Genomic DNA, 25,394 nt, shown 5'->3' on the forward strand with positions numbered 1-25,394 from the left:
CTGGTCTCTGAGTTGGATGACTTCTTGCTGAAGCTGCTCAAGTTCTTCGTCCTGGCCAATCTTGTGGTCCTCTAGAGTGAAGAACCTGCCCCCTACTTCTGCCAGCTCTCAGTGAACCTAGTTCAGATCTTGTGAAAGATCCTTTTTAACAGTTTGGAGATCATACCGGAGAGATGCAAATAAGGCCTTCAAAAAAGTATGGGTCACTAGGCCCTCACTGTTGTCCCCCTCAGATTGCTGCTTTGGACAGGTGGGGGCAGGTCTGTTCCCCGTCTGACTTCTGGGCGGCTTAGTCAGCATTTCTCTTAGGAAGCATTCCTTCTTACCTCGGGCTGCCGTCATGTAGATGTCTGGTCATGCTTCCTTCGTCTTTGGGGGGGGGATGGTCATAGTCACCACTCTCTCATGATGCACAGTAGGAGGGTGCCTTCACTGCAGGGCTGCAAGTGTGTGGAGAGTCAGCACCCAGCAGGGTCACAGAGTAGATCCCTCTGTGGATTTACTGTGGAGGCCCCTCTTTTGTCTGTACACCCCAGAAATTAAGTTCCTGTTTCCAAGATGTAGTTATCCCTGTGGATTCAAGGGAGTCCTCTGCCTAAAACAAGAAGTGTCCTACATAAGGCCTGAGGGAACCACTTGATGTGGGACATGACCAGCTATGTTTCACCCAAGGTGTGGTTTCAGCGGTCCTGGGGCTACGGAAGGAAGAGCAAGTCTAGATTCTTCCAGGGCATGAAAGTCCCACGGCCAGCAACCCCGGCTGTTCAACACATGGTCACAAACACACCAGTCGGCAGCACCCCTCTAGCAGTCTCCCAGCAGGCTTCTAGAGGAGATGCTTCCAGGCCAGATGTGCTGCGCTCTCCCTTGCGGGCACTTTGGGGGGGGCCCAATCTAGACTCCTGTGTCCGTGGCCAGTTTAGAAGAAAGTTAGTCCCCAGGACCCATCAGTTCGTCTCAGACCTTTTGCTGCCCAGTGCGGGGTCCACAAGACATCAGCAAGTGCTTTGTGTGAGAAGGCAGGGCCTTCCACGCTCACCTCTCCTCCCAGTGCCAGCTGCATTGGTACAGGGTGCCATGCCAAAGCTGTTCCCTTGGATCTCCACACATCGGTGGGTGTCGTGGGCATATGTTCACCAGCTAGGGGGTGCGTATGACAGGTGCAAAGTGCTGGGCGGGTCTGGGGATCAGCTGAGAAAGCAGCATTGGTTGCACAGCAGCCGATATTACGTGCCACGTCACACTTACAGGCTGTGCACCATCCTCTGGATGGTCCTCAGCTGGATTCCTGGTTCCATGTACATTCGAGTCTTGGCATCATCGGGGTCTGCTTCAGGGGGCCACACTGTCATCTTAGCGGCACAATCAGGTCTGTCATGCGTCAGCACTGGGGGACATGTCTCATGGTTGCAGTGACTCCCTGGGTAACCAAGAGGTCCTGTAGGTTGAGGGGGCACTCTGGGGCTCTGTGTGCCGTCTCCTTCGTGGCCAGGCTATCCCCACCACCACGCGGCTGCCTGCATCTCAGCCACCGCAGGTTGGCCACGGCCCGGTTGGGTTCCTTGTATGTCGATGCTGTGGGATGCGTCTCTGGGCTTCAGCATCTCCCTGGGTGTCCAGGAGGTCCCGCAGTGTCAGTAGGTACTTTGGGGCTCTGCGGAATTTAAAGGCATCTTTTTTTATTGGTTAAACTTTTTCGACCCAACAAAATCAGCCTGCGATCCACCAGTGGGTCAAATGCCACAGTTTGGGAAACACGAGATTTATAAGTAATGATTAACTAACATATATGTAACTAAAACATATATATGTAACTTAATTTAAAAATATAGGCTAATGTAAAAATGTTTTAATTAATACTGTGAAATAAATTAAAATATATTTTTAAAAAGTAAATAAAATACATTCATAAGATTAACAATAAGTGAAACATAAAATTAACAAACACATGTTAATAGTAACATTTCACAATTAAAAAATAAAATAAATGTTCATAAAAGTAAACGTTAAATGAAAAATTACATACTTTAAAAAAATAACAAACAAAGAAAAATTGCACATTACAAAACAAACAAGAGTAAACAACACTAGTAAAATAGTTGCACTTCAAATGAGTCAGACTAAGCATAACTCCAATTTAAGCAAACGTAGGAAAACAGTTGGAGTTTGGAGGGGTTAGGTTTTCTATTCCCACTCTGACGTAAGCAAAAGCAAGGGAAGTGTTAGACTTTGTAGGCTTTACATATACTGTTCCCAGTCCATGGTAAGTAAAAGTAGAAAAAATGTTTTCGTTTGAAGGGGTTAGATATGATACTCGCACGCCAATGTTAGCAAAAGTTAGGAAAAGTGCTGTTTTTTGCAGAAGTTAGATCTACTAATCCCACTCCAGTCTAAAAAATGGTAGGGAAAGTATTGGTATTTGAAGGGGTTAAATGTACTATTCCCACTTCAACATAAGGAAGGTCAGAGAACGTGCTGTACTTAGGAAGGCTAACGTATGCATTGCAAATTCTAATAATTTGTACACAAATATTTAAATATCTAACAACATAAGGTCATTCAATCATTTTCAAAATAAAAAATATATACTACATAAATAAAACTAAATACAAAAGCATGAATAAAAAATAATGTGACAAATTACAAAATAAATTAAAAATGTGTTTCCCTCCCTGCGATCAAAAAACCCACCACCACCAACGAAAAACTATAGATTATAAATAAAACATTAAAATTCAAATATTGATTAAATACAACTAAATTATAACTAAGAATAAATATTAAGTATGTTTTACAAATTCTGCTATTAAATATGCATGTTAATTACCAATTAGAAAACAAACATTTACTTAAATAATCAATGAATAAATTAACAGAATTAACAATTAAATATTTCATTAAGATAAAAAAGTAATTAAAAAAATATAGTTCAAATAACTTCTTGTCCTATTCCACTACAAACCCAACAACCTACAACTAAATATAGATTGCTAATATAACTATTCAAAAACAAAATATACACTAAAAATCACAAAATGCACTTAAGTATTTAACATAACAATTATTCAATTCATCAGTTTACAGTATTAAAAACGTATTAAGTATTAAATCAACATACATTAATTAAAAATAACAGTGTATAATATATGTAACTTCCCATCCTATTCCTCTACAAACCCTACAATCCACTACTACATTATAAATTACTTAACAAATGTGAAAAATTTGATTACACATTAGAAATTGCAAACCATACTTTAAACAATGTGAAACATTACAATAATAATATCAACACCTACAATTATTATAACTAATGTATATTAAATAAATTTAAAAATTATATATTTAATTACAATAATGTTAAAGTGAACAATATTATATACAACAATATTTTTACAAATGTTATGTATGTGTTAAAAAAGATATCCCTAACTTCTAAATCTTGTCACTCCATATTGCTGTAGTGAAGATACTTATGACCCAATATTTTTGTAATTCTCCAGACAACTATGTGATATTCCACTTTATATCCAGATAGAATGCATCCTCATGATGATTGTATCTGCTATTTTCAGCAACTTCTTAAAACATATTTAAAGCCCGTTGCTTGTAACAAATGTTAAACATTTGCATTACATTTCCTAAGAGTGTCCCCCCGTGGGCTTTCAAGGGTGCACATTGGAGGCCCCTGTCAGGCCAAAAGTGAGATACACTGATAAACAACACACAATCTGTGTGCTATTATTTCTTCCGTGCATTCCATCTTTTAACTTCCCACCATTGCAGGGAATTTAGAGAAGAATTAATCTTGCTGAAAGGTTTGGTCTTCACCCAGTATGGCTCCAGTCAAGTCAGTGATTGTGGTGTAGTAGCTGTAGATATAGCTATGCCTCTTTAGGCAAGTCCTCCTATCTACTGTGACCATTCCTCATGTTGTCATCTAGTGGTGATGCTTTACATTACTTGGGACCACTGCTGTTGATTTCACAAGAGATCACATGAGCCCTCTCAGGTAAATATGGGAAAAGCATGTGATGGAACTGAATCCACAGCAGGATACAACATTTAGGCAAAGATCTCTGGTTACTGCTTACAAAGAGCTGTGCAAACTGTGAATTCAGTGACACAACCTTCCAGTGACCTCTACCCAGTATCCATTTATATGCGCAATGCCCATTTCCAGCCTTTCTTCAGTAGGCCCACACACTCTATCGAGTGACACTCCCTTTCTTCTACTCAGTAACCTACCTTTGTTTTAGCTCTCTACAGTCCATGTCCTAGTCCCCATTCTCCATGTGGATCATTATCCTCATCTTTCTTTCTCCAGACATCCTCTCTTTAATTTCTCATATTAATGTTAGAGTTGACTACACCTTTTATTCTTATCAGAATGACTGCCCTCTCATCTACTCATGACCTGCCCTCCTGTTTTTAGGAACCTGACTCCCTACTTTACTTACCAAACCCTTCCCCTCTATATCCCCAAACTACAAAAATCCTTATGTCCCAAGCAACTTGTCTAGTATATCTATCCAGTAAATCCTTACCCTTTTCTACCCTGTTAAACACTGGTCATTATCTTTTTCCATTGACCTATCCTGCATATTCCTTAGCCAGTGAATTTTTTTATATCTAAACTCCTTAGTGATCTGTTGATTATCAACTCCTCGATGTAACGCAGCAGCTTTCATCTTCTTTCTCTAGTGACCTGTCTTTCATTTTCTTGCCTAATCCAACTTTCCCACTTGCCCTGTTGTTAATCCATCTTCTGTTCTCAGTGTTGTGACCCCTCCTCCTAATGACTAACTGTAATAACTTGGTAGGTGTAAAGGATGTGTTTTTTATCAAGCAGAAATTGTCCACAGCTTACCATTTTAGCATTGTTATGCTGGATCTCAACAGACAATAAATCCAAAGTACAGCTTTAGCTGATGGTACATTACAACAGCATGAAAGAAAACAATAAAAGGGCAACTAAAGGGGTACTCTATTTCCTTAATTAACACCATAAAACCCAACATGGTGGATTTACATGTTGAAAAATCTTTATTTGTTGCTTGTCTGATGGACAAAGAGTGTCAACTTTCCATATTCTTTCAACTTCCAAAGCAGCCATTACACCATCACCACCACCACTACCATAATTTCATCTGTCCAAATATGAGTGATCAGTTTCCGGTTGTGAAATTACAATTTTCATAGGCCATACTTGCCATATTATCATCTGGTCCAACCTTCAAGTATTCCTGAGAGAGCGCATGCACCGTATAATTTTGATTCACTCATCTACCTTCATCAATTCTGACTTGCTCATGACGATGACAATCTACAGGATCTCTGTAGTCAAATCATTATATCATATCACCTTGCTTGTAAGGAGCTAACACTGCACAATTGTTAACAAATCATTAACCCTGAAGACCACATTAGGTCAATAGACTATCCCATCACCATCAACTACAGAAATTACCTACATGGGCAATGGATATCAACCTTTTTCCTAATTTCCTAAAGCTTGCAGATGACATAAACATGCCTGACTGTTACATCATTTCACCTTCCATTGATTCCTCGTCAGAAATTCAGTTGCCTGTAATACATGACGAAAAGGCTTTATGTTTATTCAACCAACTATGACCTCCACCTGGGCAGCATCTCCTAGGGTAACTATTCTCTCTTCAGCTACAGAATTATTTCATGCTACTCAACTGTGGATTTAGCATTCTGGTAAAAGACAACTTTTCAAATTCCTTCAGAAGCAATATGGTGAACTCCGAAGGGATACTCAGGCAACTTCAAGATAATTTGTATCAGGCCGTCTGGCTTCCCATTCCTGCATACTTTACAGTTCTCCGACATATAATAGCTACAAGAATATTAAGATGGAGTTGTCTGGGTTGTATGTCCCTATGTCTCATAACTGTTTGAAATTAGCATATCCATGAGATTTCTTTGTCATGTAAACTGTCTCTGTACATATTTTAACCTGTGTGTCAAACCGTGAGTTCTGGCAAAATTAATAGTCTTATAACAGACTCTCAGATAGCCTCCTTGTACACAAAATTGGGTAATAAAGATCACCGTTTCTGTATCTTAATGGTAATTCTTAATGTGTCAGTCACTCAAGTCTCAGCTATCACCAAGATCTTTCTAGACTAGCCACTTGCCGTGAATCACTTTAACATGTTTCAACTTTTAATTTAAAAGCTAAGGCACTGTGGCAACCCAGCCTACTGCCCAATGTCTAATCGTTGTTAAAAACAGTTGATTTTTACACTCTGGAAATAATCTCTACCGCTATATTAAAACAAAGTCCCCTTGTTACAGTACATGCATACAATGTTCACTAATATAGATTCATATTTGGTTCTCTTCTAGACAAGACAACATTGTACACTCCAACTCTTCTCTGAAAGAAAACATAGAGGCTGAGGGGATCGACTTAAAACAAGGTAAACATTTAACTGTATGGTAAACAAGACTTTGCATTCTTGCACTTGTAGATGAGCAGAGGTGCAATATAAATGGCTGTAGCTTTTTTATTATTCCATATTGATAACAGAAGACTATTTTTTTATAAAAGATGCCCAATGTAGTTCAGAGATGTTCATCCATTTCATTATTTCCTTGATACATTTATGCAGAATATAACAATATGCCATAACTTAGATTTTATTAATCTTCACCCATGTTTATGTCCACTTCATTTTTGTCTGGTGTCCATTGTATAAAACGTGTTCTTCTCTCCTCATGGCCCATTTACCTTGCGTGTTGCTGGCATCCTTTAATTACATAAATCCTAACCCCCTAACTGCTGGGCCACCCTCCCCAAGTGCCAAGCCATTTTGGGGCTGTTTGGGGTAGTTTTGGCTTAGGGCTCCATAGCTTTTCTCCACCTCACCAAGTTTGTGTCCTTTTTCCCCAACATCCTGGGAATTATACAGGTACTCAGAGTTTGTGGATTTCCCTGGAAGGGACCGAGAATATAGATACATTTTGAGGTTTTTGGGATAAATAGGAAAAAAGTGCTCCAGGTAAGTGCCTGTTTTTTCCCCTAAAAATTGCATCAACGAATGGTTTGCTGTGCTAAAGTCACCATCTTCCCAGCTTTCTGGAACAACCTTATTTTTGCCACAGTTTTGGCATTTTTTAAAGAGATAGCTAATTTTTCCTATTTTTTTTGTACTCTCAATCTGCTTTCAGTTTGTCGTGGAAACTAGTGTGAAACCCATGGATGATCCAGAAAAGCTTTAGCTTCTGAAAAGTAGGCAAAAGTCTGAATTCATCAAGAGGTCATATGTGCAGATGACTCAAGGTTTTCCCATAGACACTAAGGGCCTCCCTTGGCATGGGCAGTGCAGTAGTCCACCTGCCCAGCACTCTTCAGGCGAAAGCATTGCCGCCGGCTCCATTACGAGTCTGAGACAATTCTGCCACCTGTTTCCCACTAGGCAGACAGGCGGAAACCTTGGTCAGCCTAGTGGGAAACACCTAATAGGTCTGGCGGGGTGGTCGCCAATACTGCAGCAGCCACCCTGTCAGGAGTTAGACAGACAGGCTTTCCCGTTGGCCAACCTCAAAATGAGGCCCTAGCTGTTGAAAATATTGAAAATGAGTAGAAGAAAACAGCCATTTGTGACGACTGTGTGTCACAATGGCTGATTTACAAAACCAGTATACCTTTACATCCACTAGACCCTTCTGGTTTTTGGGATATATAGGGTTTGTAGGTTCTCCATCAACACAAGGTGCCCAGAGCCAACAACTAAGCTGCACTGTACAATGTTTTTTCATTGTGTACTGAGTATAGACCAATTTATATGGTGAAACATGGGTATCAAGGAAACCTATGTATTTCTAAAATGGGCACAAGAGATATAGTTTATGAGCAGTGGTTATTTGTACATCTCTAAATTCGTGGGTACCTGCCCTTGCATATGATTTAGAGGGTAGTTTTCAAAATGTCGTCTTTCTTAAACACTGGCTTATATTTGTAAGGCACAAATGCAGCAAAATCCAATTAGTAATAACAAATGTTCAACTATTCTATGCTCCCACATGCCTTTTTGTTTAAATATGTCTTTAATGGCATATCTTCAAGTTGTTTCAACTGCTCCCACCTTCCTTCCGATAGAAATTGTGCCTCACTTGTGTGGGTAGGCTTAGTTCCCACGAAAGTAAATGGGCCAAACCACAACAAGAATGCATCACATTTTTCCACTGAAAACTGACCCTTTTTTCCAATGTTTCCCAGTGCGACCCTAGCGCAGCCGGCATCTAAGGAAACTGAGCAAACTTGCACATTTCTGAAAGCTAGACACCTGGGGGAATAAAGGGTGATGTGACTTGCCTGGCTCTCACCACGTTTTGTTACCCAGAATCCCTTGCAACCCTCACACTGACCAAAAAACACACATTTTCCTCACATTTCTCCCAACTCCTGATAAAAATGGTACCTCACCTGTGTGGGTAGGCTTAGTGCCTGCGACAGAAAACGGCCCAAAACTCAACATGAATACATCACACTTTTCCACTCAAAACTGACTGTTTTTTTGGGAAAGTGGGCAGCTGTGGATTTTGGGCCCTAGCTTAGCCAGCACCTAGGGAAACCTAGTAACCTTGCACATTTTTGAAAACTAGACAGCTGGGGATATCCAGGGTTTGGTGATTTGCATGGCTCTCACCATGTGTTTTTTTACCCAGAATCTGTTGCAAACCTCATACTTTGACTGAAAAACACATTTTCCTCATATTTCTGTGATGGAAAGTTCTGGAATCTGTGGGGAACCATAAACTTCCTTACATCCATCATTCCCCCAAGTCTCCCGACATAAATGGTACCTCACCTGTGGGGGTAGGCCTAGTGCCAGCGACAGGAAACAGACCAAAACTCTACATTGATACATCATATTTTTCCACTCAAAATGAACCCTTTTCTTGCAAAGTCGGTATCTGTGGATTTTGGGCTCTCACTCAGCTAGCACCTATGGACACCTAGCAAACTAGCACATTTTGGAAAACTAGACTCCTAGGGAATCCACGGTGGGGTGACGAGTGGCACTGACTATATTTGTTTTACCCAGAATCCCTTGCAAACCTCAAACTGTAATTAAAAAAACACATTTTCCTCACATTCTGTGATGGAAAGTTCCGGAATCTGCGTGGAGCCACTAAGTCCTTCCACCTAGCATTCCCCTAAATATCAACTAAAAATGGTATTTCACTTGTGGCAGTAGGGCTAGTGCCCACAACAGAAAACGGCCCAAAACACAACATAGTCATGTTACATTTTTACACTGAAAATGGATCCTTTTTTTGTAATGTGGGGTTTGAAAACTAGACAAGCAGGGGGATCCAGGGGTGCGTGACTTGCGTAGCTCTGACCAGTTACATTTAGCCAGAAGCTTTTGCAAACTTCGGACTTTGGTAAGAAACACACATTTCTGATGGATACAACTACCTGTGGATTCCTCACCTAATGAATTCCTCACCTAATGAATACTCCCATGGCGCCAGCATTCAACGGAAATCTTCTTCCTAGCTTCTGCACGTCGACGAGGACGTCACATTAGCCCACGCGACGCCGTCTGACGTCATACAGGCAATAAGAGGTCCTCGCCGACGTGCCAACGTCAGTTCCCTTTTTTCCGTGCATTCGAAATGGTTATCTTCGAGGGAGCTACTGTTACTTTCATAGTTACAGTGTATTTTCTGCTGCGTGGATTTTCTCTGCGGTAATAATGTCTCAGAGGAAGTCGGGTTTCAAGCCCTGTCGAGAGTGTGGCGGCAAGATGTTCGTTACTGATCCTCACTCCGACTGTCTATGGTGTTTAAGCTCCGACCACGACGTCGCAACTTGTGATTCATGTCAGCACATGAATCCGAAGGCCCTGAAAGAACGTGAGGCTAAACTATTCATGGTGAAGTCGAAGAGAAAGGAGAAGAAACATCATAAGAAGTCTTCTTCGCCAAGGTCTCATCGGCGTCATCGAGACTCCCGGCGCCGTAAGGATTCACAGCGTCATTCCAGCAAGGAGTCTCGTTCGAGGTCGCCTTCGGCTCGGCGTCGGAAGACTTGGGAGGTCAGTCCCACAGTCACGCCACATCCATCGACGCCATTGCCCTCTCCGACGTCACCGACTTCGCCTGGACAGGCGTCTGTGGTTGAGGTGATGCAGCCTCTTGTGATGTCTCCGGCGTTGCGGATGTCGAGGCTGGCGTCGGGGTCGCCTTCGATCCAGGCACCCCAGTATCCAGCTTTTCCTGCCCCTGGAGCCGATAATACCGCATTTCTGAATGCGATGTATACCATCTTTCAACAGATGGCTCCAGGAGGTGCTCCGGCTGGTCCTTCGGGGCCCTTGGCCTTTTCATTGGGTGATCCTGCGCCTCTACGGCCGGCACCCTTTATGCCCTTTCTCCCTTTAGGGAATGTGGGCTCGGCGCCGGTGTCGGCGCCGGTGGCCGCTCCGGTGGCTCCAGAGGTTTTGGCCCCAGAGGTTTCCATCCCGTCGACGTCAGGATTTCGTCCTGTGACTCCGGCGGGTCCATCGGAGACTCCAAGATTTCTTCGTCCGGCTCCTTCCTCGGCGCCGAAGCTGCCTGTGGCGCCGGACGCGGCGTCGGATGGTTCTGGAGATCGGCGCAGATCTTCGACTTCGGCGGAGGCCATGTCGACTCCGCGTATCGAGGAAAGACTACATTCGAGGAGGCGTGCTCTCCGTCTTTTGGAAGAGCAGGAATACCAAGGAGTCTTGGAGGAAGGAGAGGTTGAGGACTCTGGTGATGGACTGCATGGTCTGGATACAGCCAGTGGGCTGGATACTTCCCCTGAGTGGGACCTTTCATCTCCAGGGGAATATACGGAGGAGGCTGCTACCTTTCACGCTGTGGTGAGGAAGGCGGCTAACTTTTTGGACCTGCCTTTGCCGGTGGCAGAGGCGAAGCAGAATTACTGACTGAGGTACTGCATCCGGCCTCTGCTGCAGCGGAGCCTCTCTTGCCATTTAATGAGGCTTTGCTTGATCCGGTGTTAGAGGTGTGGAAGAAGCCAGTATCTTCCTCGGCTGTTCATAGGGCTGTGGCCAGGAGATATCGAGCTGCACCATCTGACCCTGGCTTTCTGTCTAGACACCCTACGCCGGAGAGCTTGGTGGTGCAAGCCTCCTGTTCCTCTAGGTCAGCGCCTGGATCTTTCCCGACGGTACCAGGAGACAGAGACTCTAAAAAGCTGGATGCACAATCCAAGAAGATATTTTCCTCTTGTAGTTTGGCGTTGAAGGCCACCAACGCGACTTGCATTCTGGGGTGATACATCCATGCTCTCATGGACGATATTTCATCTTCATTTACGGAGCTTCCCCAGGGACTCTTGAATGTTGTCTCGGATGCCCAGGCTGCCGCAACCCAGATTATCCAGTCTGGGCTGGACACGACCGACTCGGTGGCTAGGGCAATGGGCATGGCTGTGGTGGCAAGGAGGCAGGCCTGGCTCCGTAACTCAGGGTTTTCTGCGGACGTGCAGTCGACCCTGTTGGACCTCCCGTTTGATGGGGACAAACTGTTTGGAGCCAAAGCAGATTCGGCCTTGGAGAGATTTAAAGAAAGCAGGGCCACAGCCAAATCATTAGGGCTGCAAGCCCCTTCTTCTTCTGCCTCCTCCAGATTTTTCAGGAGGTTTCGTGGATTTGGGCGTGGCTCTTCCTCCTCTTCCTTTCGGGGGAGATTCCAGCAACCCACCTCTTCCCTCCCCTATAGATCATTTAGAGGGAGGGGTAGGGCCCGCACCAGAGGAGCCTCTCAGCAGCACTCTGCCTCTTCCTCGTCCTCTGGAGAGGTGCAGCAGGGAAAGCAGCCTTAGGCTTCCACCATTTCCCACTCACTCCTCTCCTGTAGGGGGGAGGTTACGGCATTTTCTCCACAAGTGGGAGGCTATTACATCGGACACTTGGGTTATCAGTATTGTGGGAAAAGGCTACACCTTTCCCTTTCGGGAGTTTCCGCCCCCCATCCCGCCCCGCCCATCTTATTGTTCAGAAGAACACCTCCTGTTGTTAGAACAGGAGGTTCAAGTCCTCCTTTCAAAGGGCGCTGTGGAGTTAGTTCCAGAGCAGGAAAGGGGTCGAGGTTGTTACTCAAGGTACTTCCTGATTCCCAAGAAGGATGGTCGGTTGAGACCAATCCTGGATCTGGGGATCTTGAATTGGTTCCTCAAACAGGAAAAGTTCAAGATGCTGACCCTAGCTCAGGTGCTTTTGGCGTTGAACAAAGAAGATTGTATGGTGTCTGTCGACTTGCAGGATGCTTATTTTCATATCCCGAAGTCGCACAGGAAGTATCTCCGGTTTGTGGTAGGGTCGCAGCACTATCAGTTTGCGGTCCTCCCGTTTGGTCTTACTTCAGCACCTCGAGTCTTCACGAAGGTGATGTCAGTGGTTACGGCAGAGCTCAGAAGGAAGGGGATAGCAGTATTCCCTTACTTGGACAACTGGTTGATCAAAGCCAAGTCTCCGGAGCTTGTGTCGCATCATCTGCAGTCAACAGCCCAGTTGTTGTTCGACCTGGGCTTTTCGGTGAACGTGCCCAAATCTCACCTGGAGCCCTCTCAGTGCCTCCTGTTCATAGGGGCAGTACTGGATACAACATTGAATCGAGCCTTTCCTCCGCCTCAGCGGATTCAATATATTCAGGAGTTGGTTCCAATGTTTCGAAATGGAGCGGTAGTTCCAGTCCTCAAGGTCCTTCGTCTGCTCGGTCTGTTTGCCTCCTGCATACTGTTGGTCACGCATGCTCGCTGGCATATCAGGGCTCTTCAGTGGTGCCTCCGAAGGCAGTGGTCTCAACACAAAGGAGATCTAGAAGGTGTTGTCAAGATCTCCGGAGATGCTGCTGTGGACTTGAAGTGGTGGATTGCGGGCAACAATCTTTCACAAGGAAAGCTGTTCGCGCAGTCACCACCAGTGACCACGGTCATAACGGATGCTTCCACTCTAGGGTGGGGGAGCTCATCTGGGGGATCTGGAGATCAAAGGGCTTTGGTCTCCAGAGGAACAGATTTTTCATATCAATCTGTTGGAGTTGCGGGCTCTCAAGGCCTTCCTCCCTTCCCTTCGTGGTCAGTCGGTACAGGTCCTGACGGACAATACTACCGCGATGTGGTACATAAACAAACAGGGAGGAGTAGGGTCGTACCTTCTCTGCAGAGAAGCTCTTCGACTATGGTCCTGGGCAAAGGACCATCAGATTTGCTTGGTAGCAAATCATCTGGCCGGGGTCTTGAATGTACGTGCGGACAGTCTCAGTCGCCATTTCTCGGCCGACCACGAGTGGCGTCTCCATCCAGATCAAGTCTGTTTAATCTTCCAGATGTGGGGGTTTCCTCGGATAGATTTGTTTGCCACTCTGGAGAACGCGCATTGTCCGTTATTCGGCAGCCTCCAGTATCCGATGCAGGGAGCGTTGGGGGACGCGTTTCAGATAACCTGGTGCGGCCAGTTCCTTTACGCGTTTCCCCCCATACCCTTGATTCCTCGGGGGTTGAGGAAGATTCGCCAAGACCGGGCCCAAGTCATCTTAATAGCTCCGGAATGGCCAAGGAGGGTGTGGTACTCCGACCTTCTCCAACTCTCACTGTGCCCTCCACTCCGTCTCCCTCTCAGGGCAGACCTCCTCTCGCAGTCGCAGGGGCAGGTTTTACACCCCAACCTCCAGAGTCTGCACCTACATGCCTGGAGATTGAGCGGGGCAACCTGAGTTCCTTCTCTCTCCCGCCTGATGTAGTGGATGTTATATTAGCGGCCAAGCGACACTCCACTAAATCCATCTACGCTAATAGGTGGTCTAAATTTGTTATGTGGTGTGGAGAGAGACAGATTGATCCCTTACATGCTCATCTGTCAGATGTTTTGTCTTTTGCTCTGTCTCTAGCGCAGAAAGGTTGTGCAGTGGCTACCATTAAAGGTTATTTGTCTGCCTTGTCAGCCTTCATTTGTCTTCCAGACCAACCATTGTTATTTAAATCCCCTATTGTTCTCAGATTCTTGAAAGGTCTTCTAAATAAATATCCTCCAAAACCATTCGTTATGCCTCAATGGGATTTGTCCTTGGTCCTGACTTTCCTTATGGGGTCCCCTTTTGAACCTATGCATTCTTGCCCCTTAAGGTATTTAGTTATTAAGACAGTCTTCTTGGTGGCTATAACATCTGCAAGGAGAGTGAGTGAGTTGCAGGCCTTATCGGTAAAACCCCCTTATACAAACTTTTATGGGGATAAGTTGGTGTTGAGGACCAAGGCTGCTTTCCTCCCGAAGGCTGTTTCACCCTTCCATTTGGCCCAGACAATTACTTTGTCCACGTTCTATCCTCTGCCTCATCCTTCAAAGGAGGAAGAGAGACTACATCGCTTGGACCCAAAGAGGGCGTTAAGCTTCTACATTGATAGAACGAAGGACTTCAGGCTGGAGGATCAGCTGTTCAAAAGAGGTTTGAGCTGCCCATGTCAGTGAAACAAATGGATTGTTTCCTTTATGATTTTAAAGAACCTTTTCAAAAGAGTATAAAATCAATGCCAATAGTGGACTACATATGGGGTGAATGCATCAAAGTAATGAAAAACCCGGCTACCGTCACTCCTGTCCTGCCTCGTCTAGACAAAAAATATAGGGCACCCGACGACTGCCTCACGGGACATCCCAAACCGGACTCAGTCATTACCCAAGCTGTGCAGCACAGGTCCAGAAACCATTCGGTACTAATATCGGCTCCACTTTCGCAATTGACAAAAAATTACATCAGACCAATGGGTCTTAAACCTGATTCAATTTGGCCATACTTTGGAATTCCTGCAGATTCCACCTGCAAGACCCCACCCTCCACAAATGGTGAAACACGTATATTTGCTCAAACAGGAAGTCGAGTCAATGTTCCTTAAGGGAGCTATAGAGAGAGTTCCGCATCAAGACAAAAAGAGGGGGTTTTATTCTCAGTTCTTCCTGATTCAAAAGAAGTGGAAAAATTGGTGTCCAATCTTAGATCTCAGGGATCTCAATACTTACCTCAAGAAGAAGTCATTTCGTATGATTACCTTAACAAATATCCTGTCCCTTCTCAATCCGGGAGATTTTATGTCCACCCTTTATTTGCAGAACGTATACTTCCACATCCCTATACACCCTTCCCACAGGAAATATCTCAGATTCGTGGTAGTCGGAGAGCATTTCCAGTTCATAGTACTTCCTTTCGGACTGAAATCGGCCTGAGAATTTTTACCAAATGTCTGGCTCCAGTCGCAGCCTTCCTCAGAAGAGACAACCATCAGGTCCTTCTGTATTTGGATGGTTGCCTCATCAAGGCCAAGTCCAGATCTCAGGCGCTGAGATGAACATGTGCTTGTGTGGAGCTATTCACAAATCTGGGCCTAACGGTCAACTGCGACAAATCAGCTTTCCAACCCTTAAGAAGAAGAACATTTCTGGGGGCAGTTTTGGACACATCCCACAACAAGGCAACCCCTACAGGAGAGAGGCTGAAAAAGCTTATATCCCTGGCCAGGCTGCTGCAAAAAAAGAAAGTCTGTTTCAGTTGGCCTCTTCAAGTCCCTGTTGGGAATGATATCCTCCTGAATTCCACTGGTACCATTCTGTCATCTCAGAATGCGACCCCTGCAGGAACAGCTGGACCTTCATTGGACGCAGTCCAAGGGGTTTTTCGATGATTTAATCAGGATAACGAAATCCATGATATCATCTCTGGCTTGGTGGACTCCCGATTCTCACTTGTCGGTGGGACTATCTTTTCTCCTCCAACCAGCTCCGTGGTTGATCACTACCAATGCATCTCTCGTAGGTTGGGGAGCCTTCCTTCTGCACTTACAAGTCAGGGGCAAATGGAAGCCACATCAGAGGTCTTTTCACATCAATTACCTAGAATTGAAGGCAGTCCACCTAGCGCTTCGTGCTTTCCTTCCAAAGATAAGGGGCTCATCAGTACTCATTCGGACAGACAACACTACACATATGCATTATGTCAACGAGCAGGGAGAAACACGATCCCTCCTCTTATCGAGAGAATCTCAGCGCATTTGGGTCTGGTCCATCAGTCACAGAATAAACCTTCGAGCAGAACGTGTCCTGGGTGTTCAGAACATCATAGCAGACTATCTGAGCAGGTCAGTGTCATCCAACCACGAATGGGAACTGGATCAGGGGGTGTTAAATTGAGTTTTCTCCCTATGGGGAAAACCAAACCTGGACCTATTCTCCACCCCGCAAAATGCAAAATGCCGGTTCTTTGCAAGTTGGTATCACCATCGGGGTTCTTAGGGGAATGCGTTTTCGATGGCATGGTCAGGAATTTATGCTTACGCTTTTCCTCCTTTTCCCCTCATACCAAGAGTACTGGCAAAGATCAAGAACGAACGCTGCAGACTTCTCCTGTTCGCTTCAGCATCGCCTCGGCAGTATTGGTATACAGAGCTGCTTCTCCTCTTAGAGAGCCACAGCATCCCTCTTCCAGTAATGCCGTCCCTCCTAACAATAAGCAAGGGTCAAATTCTCCACCCGGATCCAGCTTCGCCTCATTTGACAGCCTGGCTCCTGAACACTATGAATTTGCACACCTAAATATTCCTTCAGACTGTAGAGTCATCCTCGCTGCAGCTGACAGTACCAACAAATGTTATCGCCTGAATTGGAAAAGGTTTTGCTGATAGTGTACGCAGGCTCAGGTACATCCTTTCTCTTCATCGCCGGAGCAGATACTACCTTATCTTCTCCATCTGGCCACATCAGGTTTGGTGAACTCTTTGATTAGAGTCCATTTAGCAGTAATTTCCCGCTATAGACGTAAGGACAACACACCTCTTTTGTAATCCTCAAGGGTCATAAAACTATTTCTTAAAGGGATGTTTATATCTTTCCCACCAGTCAGGCCTCCTCCACCATCGTGGCAGCTTAACCTGGTGTTGTCCCAATTAATGAAACCTCTGTTCAAATCGATTCACAAGGCAGACTTAAAATGTTTATCCTGGAAAGTCACTCTCCTTCTCGCTCTTACCTCGGCCAGAAGAGTGAGCGAGATCCAAGCATTTAATATCCAAGACCCTTTCTTACAGTTCAAGAGAGACAGGGTAGTCTTACGAACAAATCCAAAGTTTATACCTAAAGTTCCTTCGGATTTCCACATTAATCAACCGGTGGTGCCAAAGTCGTATTTCCCTAATCCTTCAACACCGGGGGAACAGGCTTTTCATTCATTGGACGTTAAGAGGTGTCTTACATTTTATCTGGATAGAACTAGGCATTTTAGGAAATCAAATTAACTTCTTGTGGCATTCAGTGCTCCTGGAAAAGGCCAGTCATTGTCCAAGCAGGGGATTGCAAGATGGATAGCCTCCGCTATTAACTATTGTCATGCAGCGGCAGGAAAACCTTTGCATAGACCAACTCATGCACATTCAACAAGGGCAATGGCCGCATCCACGGCGCTCGTCACAGGAGTGCCCATTCAAGACATTTGCAGGGCAGCCACCTGGAAATCAACGCATACATTTGCAAGGCAGTAATGCTAAGGTGATATGGCGGTGGGACAAGCGGTATTGCGACATTTATTCTTTGTGGGGTTCACCGGACCAAAGAAAAGCAAGGCTGTGCAGACGTATACCACCTCGCACTAGATTGTGCTGTCAGCTTGTAACCACTAACCTGACCATTCCATTCGGCGGGGACGATGGAGTGAGGAATGTTCGACCTTTTCCCTTTTGTGTTCTTCCCGGTGGAGCAAGGAAGGACTTCCCCCTTGAGGTAAACACTCAGGGGAAAAGGGGAAGTAGAGAAAACAATAAAACAACAGTCAGGAATACTGGATGGGCTCCTAAGCTGAGTCGTCACCAGAGGAACTGGGATAGTCCGCATCTCTAATATGCCAATTATAGGGGGTGCAACCTGCAAATAGGGAACACAAGAGTCTATTATGTGCAAATCTAAATATTAAACAAATCAAAGCCAATTCCTCCCAGCTCTTTTACTCAGTCAAACTCACAAGTACACCAGGCTGTCACAACAGGCAATGAGTTTGTAGATTGCACTCCTGTATAAAGTCTGAAACATAAGCAGGGTATAGGATCAGTCACAAAGAATCCTGCTGGACTGGAACATAACCAGAGTACTGAGGGAAATCAATGAGCGTGAAAGGACAGTATTCCATGGGGCAAATACTCAGCAGACCAGAAAATGCTTTCTCTAGTCGACCAGGAGAAATTAGAGGCTCACAGCATGCCTCCAAAAAGTACTGTGCAGCATAAACATAAATTTGTCAATGGAAAAAGAAAAAAGGCTGTTCCACCAAAAGCACTGCACCTTCTGTGAGTGTGCTTTAAAACAGTCAAGTAACCACATAAGGTTGAAGGGAAAAAGGTTCCAAGAGTTTAAAGAAACATGCATAAGCAATAAGAAGTACTCCTTCAAGAGTGCATGGCACTTGCTTTGAAACTTGACACAGTTCTGCGACGGAGCTTAGCAGGGTTCTTTTACCAGAACTGAAATGTGCCCTTCCGAGTGTGCGCAGCTCTCGTCGAGTGTCGCACGGGTCCAAAAAGGGGGTTCCCTGTTTTTCCTCCCACAAAACAACCAGAGAACAGGGTGCCAGCGGTAAGCTAGATTTGCAGTGGGAGCGAGAGTCAGTACTCTTGGCTGCTTGGAAGGGAAGGACATGCCCACTCCAGGATGTGACAGTAGCACAGCAAGGACTGCTACAGGCTGCAGGCTGATTTCAGGATGTAGTAGGAAATCGGAATGATGTCCAAATGTGACAGGAGAGTGTCAAGCAATGAACCCGGGCTCAGAGACTTTTATAGCCCCTATCACTCATGACTATACGTGAAGCAGGTAAGGGTATTTCTTCTGCTGCTCTGCAGTCTGCGTGATGTAGTGTAGGGACCAGGTAAATGTAAGATCATTCATGCAACCCCCATTCGCTCTCCTGTAAGCCTACTATAACACCTAGTCTGTGTCATTAGGACTCAACCACTATTTAGGGACATGACTGTGCTCTGCATTAAGATCTGGTACCATTAGGAAAGAAGCATTCCCAGAAGGTCCCCAAGACAATTCCACTAGGGCCAAAGCTACTACCACTGCTTTAGGAGACCCTGTCTTAGACATCTGCCAGGTAGCTACTTGGCCATCACTCCAAACGTTCACTAAGCACTGTTGTCTGGACAACCAGGCCCACTAAGAAAGGCACCTTTCCCGCTCAGTCCTGGAGGAATTTCTGGTTTGAGTCCATTCACAGCCCACTTCCTATTAGGTACTGTTTTGGTATCCATTCAAAACGTGAGACATCTGTGGCTATCAGAAGATAAAGATACTTACCTTTGGTAACCCTGTTTCTTGTAGAGGCTCTATCTTGCTGCAGATTCCTCACCGACCCTCCTATCTTTCCCATTCTGTGATTGGACTCTGTCCATTAATATGATCCGAAGTCTAGGAATCTGCACACTGGTCCATCAGTTTGCTTTTGGGGCTCCACGTTTGGAGGTGTGGACATTCTTGAACTCAACTGACATCATTGCTTGCAAGTGGCACCTTTATAGGCCCTACATGTCACTACTGGAGCAGAACGGTGTCAGTGCAGAGCTGACCAGCACCACCTACCCGCACAAAGAGTTACTAGGGAAAACATTTCCAGATCCAGTTTAATGCTTGGGAAATATTCAAAATGTGAGGAATCTGCAGCTAGATAGAGTGTCTATCAAAAATAGCATTACCAAAGGTAAGCAGCTTGTTCTTTTGGTAGCTATTTCATCCCCTCACAGAGTGAATGTGATTCAGGCATTGTGTTCCCAGGAACCTTACAATGTATTCCTTAAAAACAAGATGGTGAAGCGACTTCATCTAAGTTTTCTCCTGAAGGTGATTTCAGTGTTCCATGTCAATCAGAACATTCTCTTGCAGACTTTCTTTCTGAACCCATGAACTCCAGCAGAGAAATACCTTCATGCGTTAGACAAGAAGAGGTGTTTAAAATTGTATTTGGACAGGACCAAAGATGTTAGGTGATCTGATTGTCTGTTAATAAACTATGGTCCTGTAAGAACTGCTTACCCACAACAAATAAGTACATTTCAAGATGGATAGTGTCTTGTTCTCTACTTTGTTACCAATAACCAAACAGAATTCCCCCTCATAGACTTAACTCACATTCAACCAGGAGAAAACATATTACTGCATCTCTGCTGAGAGATGTCCCTATTTCACAGATATATAAGACCGCTACATAGAAATTTGTCCATCTTTTAACAAGTAACTATTTGTTTTGATTTGGACTCCAAGCTGATCCTCAGATTGATTAGGATTCTTTGACGATTCCTAGGGCAATGGCTGATACTGTTTTGCTTTCGCCTTCCTCCTCTAGAGTGATGGGCTTGCTTTTCCATTCAGTACTCATGACTATTAATGATGATCCTCTGAAGAATAAAAGTTACTTACCTGTAATTCTAGTTCTCCTCCAGATGAGTACTCATCAAATCATAAGCAACTTACTTACCTCGCCAGGCAAGTGAGCGAACAACGTTTTTCTCCTACACCATGGGCACTCTTCATTCGATAAAACATTAACTAACCTAACTGTCACCTGTGGGGCACTATGGGGCACCAGAGGAACTGAGAGGCACAGTGCCCGTTTTTATTGTCATGTCTATGTCAGCCTTTTTTACTAACATTGCCCTCGTTTTCCCTTATATAAAAGGTTTGTGAAAGATTTTAGTCACCTTTTGCTATATTTTTGGTTTAATTGTTTATTTTTTTTAAATGAAAAAAAAAGTTTGCCAGTTTTAGTCCGTTGACCTGCGGAGTCATTTTCTTCCTGTGCAAAGCACACTTTTGTACTGAAAAGCTTTGCTTAAATGTGTATCTGCATACATTTATATCCATATATTTATTAAAATGGTCCTGGATTTCGTGTGCAAGAGGGGCAACTCAGTTCTAGTGACTTTGATGAGAATCACTAATTGTTCTTCACTGCTGTCAGTCTGAAACAGAAACTAACTATAAGCTGTACTGGAGCAATGAACAATGAAGAAAAAAGATTTTGTATACCTGCCAGCCTCATGAAAACTGAATAAGGATTAACTACGAGTCTTTTCCTGACCCCTCCCATCTTTAATGAAATGGAAGAAAGAGATGAGCTGGTCTTTTCTCTCTGTACGAATGAAATCATTTTCTCAAGTGTAGTTCACCCAGACCACTGGATTGAACTGATACCCTGGCTCTCCCTATGCAGCTACAGATTTCCTTGGCATTATAGGTGTTTCGCTAAGTACAGTAGCTGTTATTTGCAAATCAACTGATGGCCATTGACATCTCATACATAAAAATAGTCAAATGCTTTATTGTTAGACTGAAACCTGACCCACCTTTGGTAGTATATTGAAATGTGTAATACATTTATATTTGTTGCTTTATTTTTTGTTGAAATGGTCTTAATAGCTTATCCTGAGATTTGGCTCTCGACTAGCACCTGGCCAAACCAGCACCTAACTTTTAAATCATCAACCCACCTAATCTCTCTAAAAATGTAATTTTAATTTTGCACATCTCTAGGAACATCCTGGAGCACCCATGTTTCCAGTATCATCCCACCTGTAACAGTATTCTCAGAACTGATCTACTTTTTCACTCTTTGACGCTGCCCTCTTAGTTCAATTACTCTCAAATCACTGTAAATTGTCTAGAGTCACACAAATCTCCTATGGCTGGAACTGGGCCACAAAAATCTCCTATGGCTGGAACCGTTCTTCCTCTCTTCCTCGGCAGACAGAGCAAAACTGTCAATTTCCACTTTCAACAAAGGAAAAATTCTGTTGATTTGATTCACATGAGCGCCTAATTTATGTGGTTGGGAGTGTGGTAGCCCTGGCAATAATATTAGGCACTCTGCAAATCAGAAGGCCAGTTTTTTTCTAGGTAGTTTTGGGAACTCAACAATATTTAAACCAGTGTGGAAGTAAGGATGTGATCAAAGATCTCTACGTGTTGTTTGATCATTTTTGGCATCATAAGTGTCTGTGGAATCAATAGGTTTACCCTGCCCTTATCACCAGTTGATATCCTATAATCTCCTACTAGTGTAATCTTGCTTCCACTACCACCACAGAAAATACTAGGAAGATGGTTTCCCAACTTCAAGTGAATTTGGAATTGCCTTACTACTGTCTTTTTAGTTTTAGGAAATGTGCCTCTATGTTTAGTTTAATTGTGAGGGGGCAAAGTGGCCTTTATCAAACGAAATATGCATATCTCTTGAGTAAAAGCTGCTGGAATCGTATCTTGTGGGAAGGCAGGGTCTGTACCCTCAGCAAGAACAGGGTAAAGAGAGCGAGATGTTCTTGAATTACAAACACTTGTGCAGAGGTAAGCATCGAACCGGTGGCTGAAATTTGAGTACTTTCCACTTGATCAAGCGTGAGGGCCTAGAACGTGAAATATTCGAAGGCTTGTTAGTTTCAATGAACTTGGATGGATGGGAAATAGAAGAGAAAGTCCTGGGCAACAACACTAACTGGGAATCCTGTCCGTAAGTCAGATTGCTTGCAAGTCTTATTTTATATATGTATTTCAATGAAAATAGTCCTCCACCTTAGTATAGAATGAGACACACAAATAGATGCAATATATTTACTCAGCGTGTATCTTTTAGTTTTTTCAGTCAAATTTTAGACCTTGTTATATCGAACGTAAAGAGCATTAAGGATACCTGATAAATTAATAATATATGCATGTATATAACTAATAATAAGCAACTGTTCTTCCTGTTTCTACAAATCACATCTTTTTTATGTCAGTATCATGTATGTTATGAAACTGTCCTCCATCGTGCAATATAAATATAACTTGTGCCACAAATTTTGGTGTATATTTTTTTCTTCCACAGTCAAAGACATTTACAGGTGTAGGCTCTTGGAGTGAAAGCTAGAAATGTGCCACGAGCATTGTAGTTCAGCAAATTCTGAGCTACAGGGAAATTTGGAAACTTATCGTTTGATTCCATTTCCTTCCAAATGTTTCTGGCAGTGATATTGTTTTGTTTTGTGTTTTGGCTGTGCTGAAGCTTATGTTCGGATCTCAAACATCATGACATTTTAATTAGGTAAATAGATCATCTATCTCCAGATAATGGAATACATTTTCCAGGAACTGCTGTATGTGCTACTAAAATAGAACTTAAAAAGAAATCATTAAAAATTGACTACGTTGGATACGATGTAAAACTGTAGGAGGAAATGCACTTTAACTTATCGAATATCTCAGACAGTGTATCAAACAAAACCAGGAGCCGTGATGGCAGCTTGTAATGTATACATACACATAGTACTAATGCTTGCGCTGCGGTATTTTACGGAGTATGCATTTGTACGTTACTTTTCTAGAGGCTGATTTCCACTGGTATGAAGTCATTGTAAGGCATGGTCTTTCTCTTAACCACACAGATATTTTTATTAGCATTATTCTAATAGCTTTTAAACATATAGTAGAGGAATATATTTGCATCATAACGTTTTGAAGTTGAAGTTACACCATCATACGAATGAACTCTCGAATTGACAAACAATTAAAAAATAACCAATCCTCCATGCACCCACCTCGTTTTCTTCATGTCTGCATCAGTACTACAGTCCCAGTTTGATTGTGCCTCCATTTTTCTGATCTACGATCGTCATCTCTTTTTATGCTGCCAATATTCTCTTACAAGTCTCTCTCCTTCAATAGCACTCTGTGAGAAGAGACCCAGAGCTCTAATTTATCAGAGATAGTTCAGCATTGGCTCCAGATGTAATCAATTTAGGCTTCTTTTTTAACTTTGCTTACTAAACCCAGATGTTCCATGACATTGAGGGCCACTGGGTCATGGAGGCTGGTTCTTTCCTGTTTATTTATCCTACTGCCAATTTGGTGGCCCCTAAGCACTGCCATATTAAGGCCATAAACCCTTTTCTCATGCCTTTTATACCCTATTGGTGCATTCGGAGAAATAATACGCCTAGGTCCACTAGAAACATGTAATCTAAAATAATCTTGATTGCTGCTGTTGTGGGGGTATTTCAGCGCTTTTTATGGGCACATTTATTTCAGCTCTGGACCTGCAGCCTGTGCCCTTTTACCTAGTTCATTTCATGTATTCCTTTTTATGGTTTCATCAAGGCTTCATTTTAGAGGAGATGTTTTATTATTTTTATCAGCTGCCCTTTCACACAGAATTTGTTATTAGTTCTTATGCACAAAATTTCATCTTGTGCTCAGCCCAAGGCTGTATAATTCTGTACATGATAATTTACTGAGTATTGCCTGTCAAAGAGTACAAAGTAAGTTAGAGGGGACATTCCAGCCGGCCATCTCATGCTGTACCATGTCGTCGCAGCTCTGCTGAACTGGACATCGTCGCTCCATCCCCTTGGGAGAGCGGCCAGCAGACCAACAGGCAAACTCCTATGTGTTATTCAGGCATGGGGATGGTGTTTTCTTGCAGAGACTAATATGGGCAGATTAGGGCTAACACTCTCATGTAGATTTTAGTAGTGCAGGTAGGGATTTTGGATTCACTAGTGTGACAGGATGTTGGGACTTCTTTATCTGTTTCTCGTTCCTTGTCATAATGAAAATTTTGTTGTGCTTCATCTTCCTAATAATCACAATTCATGGCTTTCTACATAGAACATAGTGACTTCAATAAGTGTATTGACCAAACCCTGCTTCTGTTTGTCTTTGCATGTATGAGACTTAGGTAACTCTGAGAGAAAGGGGTAAGATCTGTTCCACCACGACGTCCCTGAGGAGTCAGAGTGTCATGCATCAGACTGCCACAAATCACCTTTACTTTTGTGGTTTGGTGAGGTTCTGCTAGCTTTCTGAAAGAGTTAAGCCAGCAGCTACCAGATGGTGTGGAATAAACTCAGTCTCCCTCACACGGTGTTGCTGCTGCCCGAAACCTGTAGTCCCCATGACGAAAGTCCTACTTCCTTCAAGAAAATATGGTGATTATTGCTGTCACAGATTACATGGCCATTTTATCATGCTAGACTGCACACCCACTACATTGTGGTAAAGAATGTGTGCATGCCCTTCACTGTGTTAGATTCTGCATATGCTTTTACAAGAGATAAATATATTCTTTACTTTCCCTTATCTCTCTTGTATCTCCCATCTCCTCTTACAAGCCTCCCATCAGCACCCGGCTGAATAGGTAAACATGGGGACCACCCATACTGCAGATACTTGTGCTACACATCTGAATGTTTTGGTCCCATTATGTGGGTATCTTACAGCTTTGAAATATGTTTTCAAGCCTGCCCATACTTGTCTATAAACATTCCAAGACAGATATATATCCACATTGTTGTTCTT

General features: G+C 43.7%; 1 protein-coding gene across 3 annotated transcripts in view; it reads left to right on the forward strand.

The window, feature by feature from the left end:
* The window catches only part of CAAP1 (caspase activity and apoptosis inhibitor 1), a 298,509-nt gene that overhangs the window by 263,025 nt on the left and 10,090 nt on the right, over positions 1 to 25,394 (forward strand). For all 3 annotated transcript variants that reach the window (XM_069240801.1, XM_069240811.1, XM_069240818.1), the window contains one exon: positions 6,379 to 6,452. In XM_069240801.1, the coding sequence (XP_069096902.1) occupies positions 6,379 to 6,452 (74 nt within the window). The remainder of the gene's footprint in view (positions 1 to 6,378; positions 6,453 to 25,394) is intronic.

The sequence above is a fragment of the Pleurodeles waltl genome, chromosome 1_2 (assembly GCF_031143425.1).
Source record: "Pleurodeles waltl isolate 20211129_DDA chromosome 1_2, aPleWal1.hap1.20221129, whole genome shotgun sequence".
Taxonomy (NCBI): Eukaryota; Metazoa; Chordata; class Amphibia; order Caudata; family Salamandridae; genus Pleurodeles; species Pleurodeles waltl.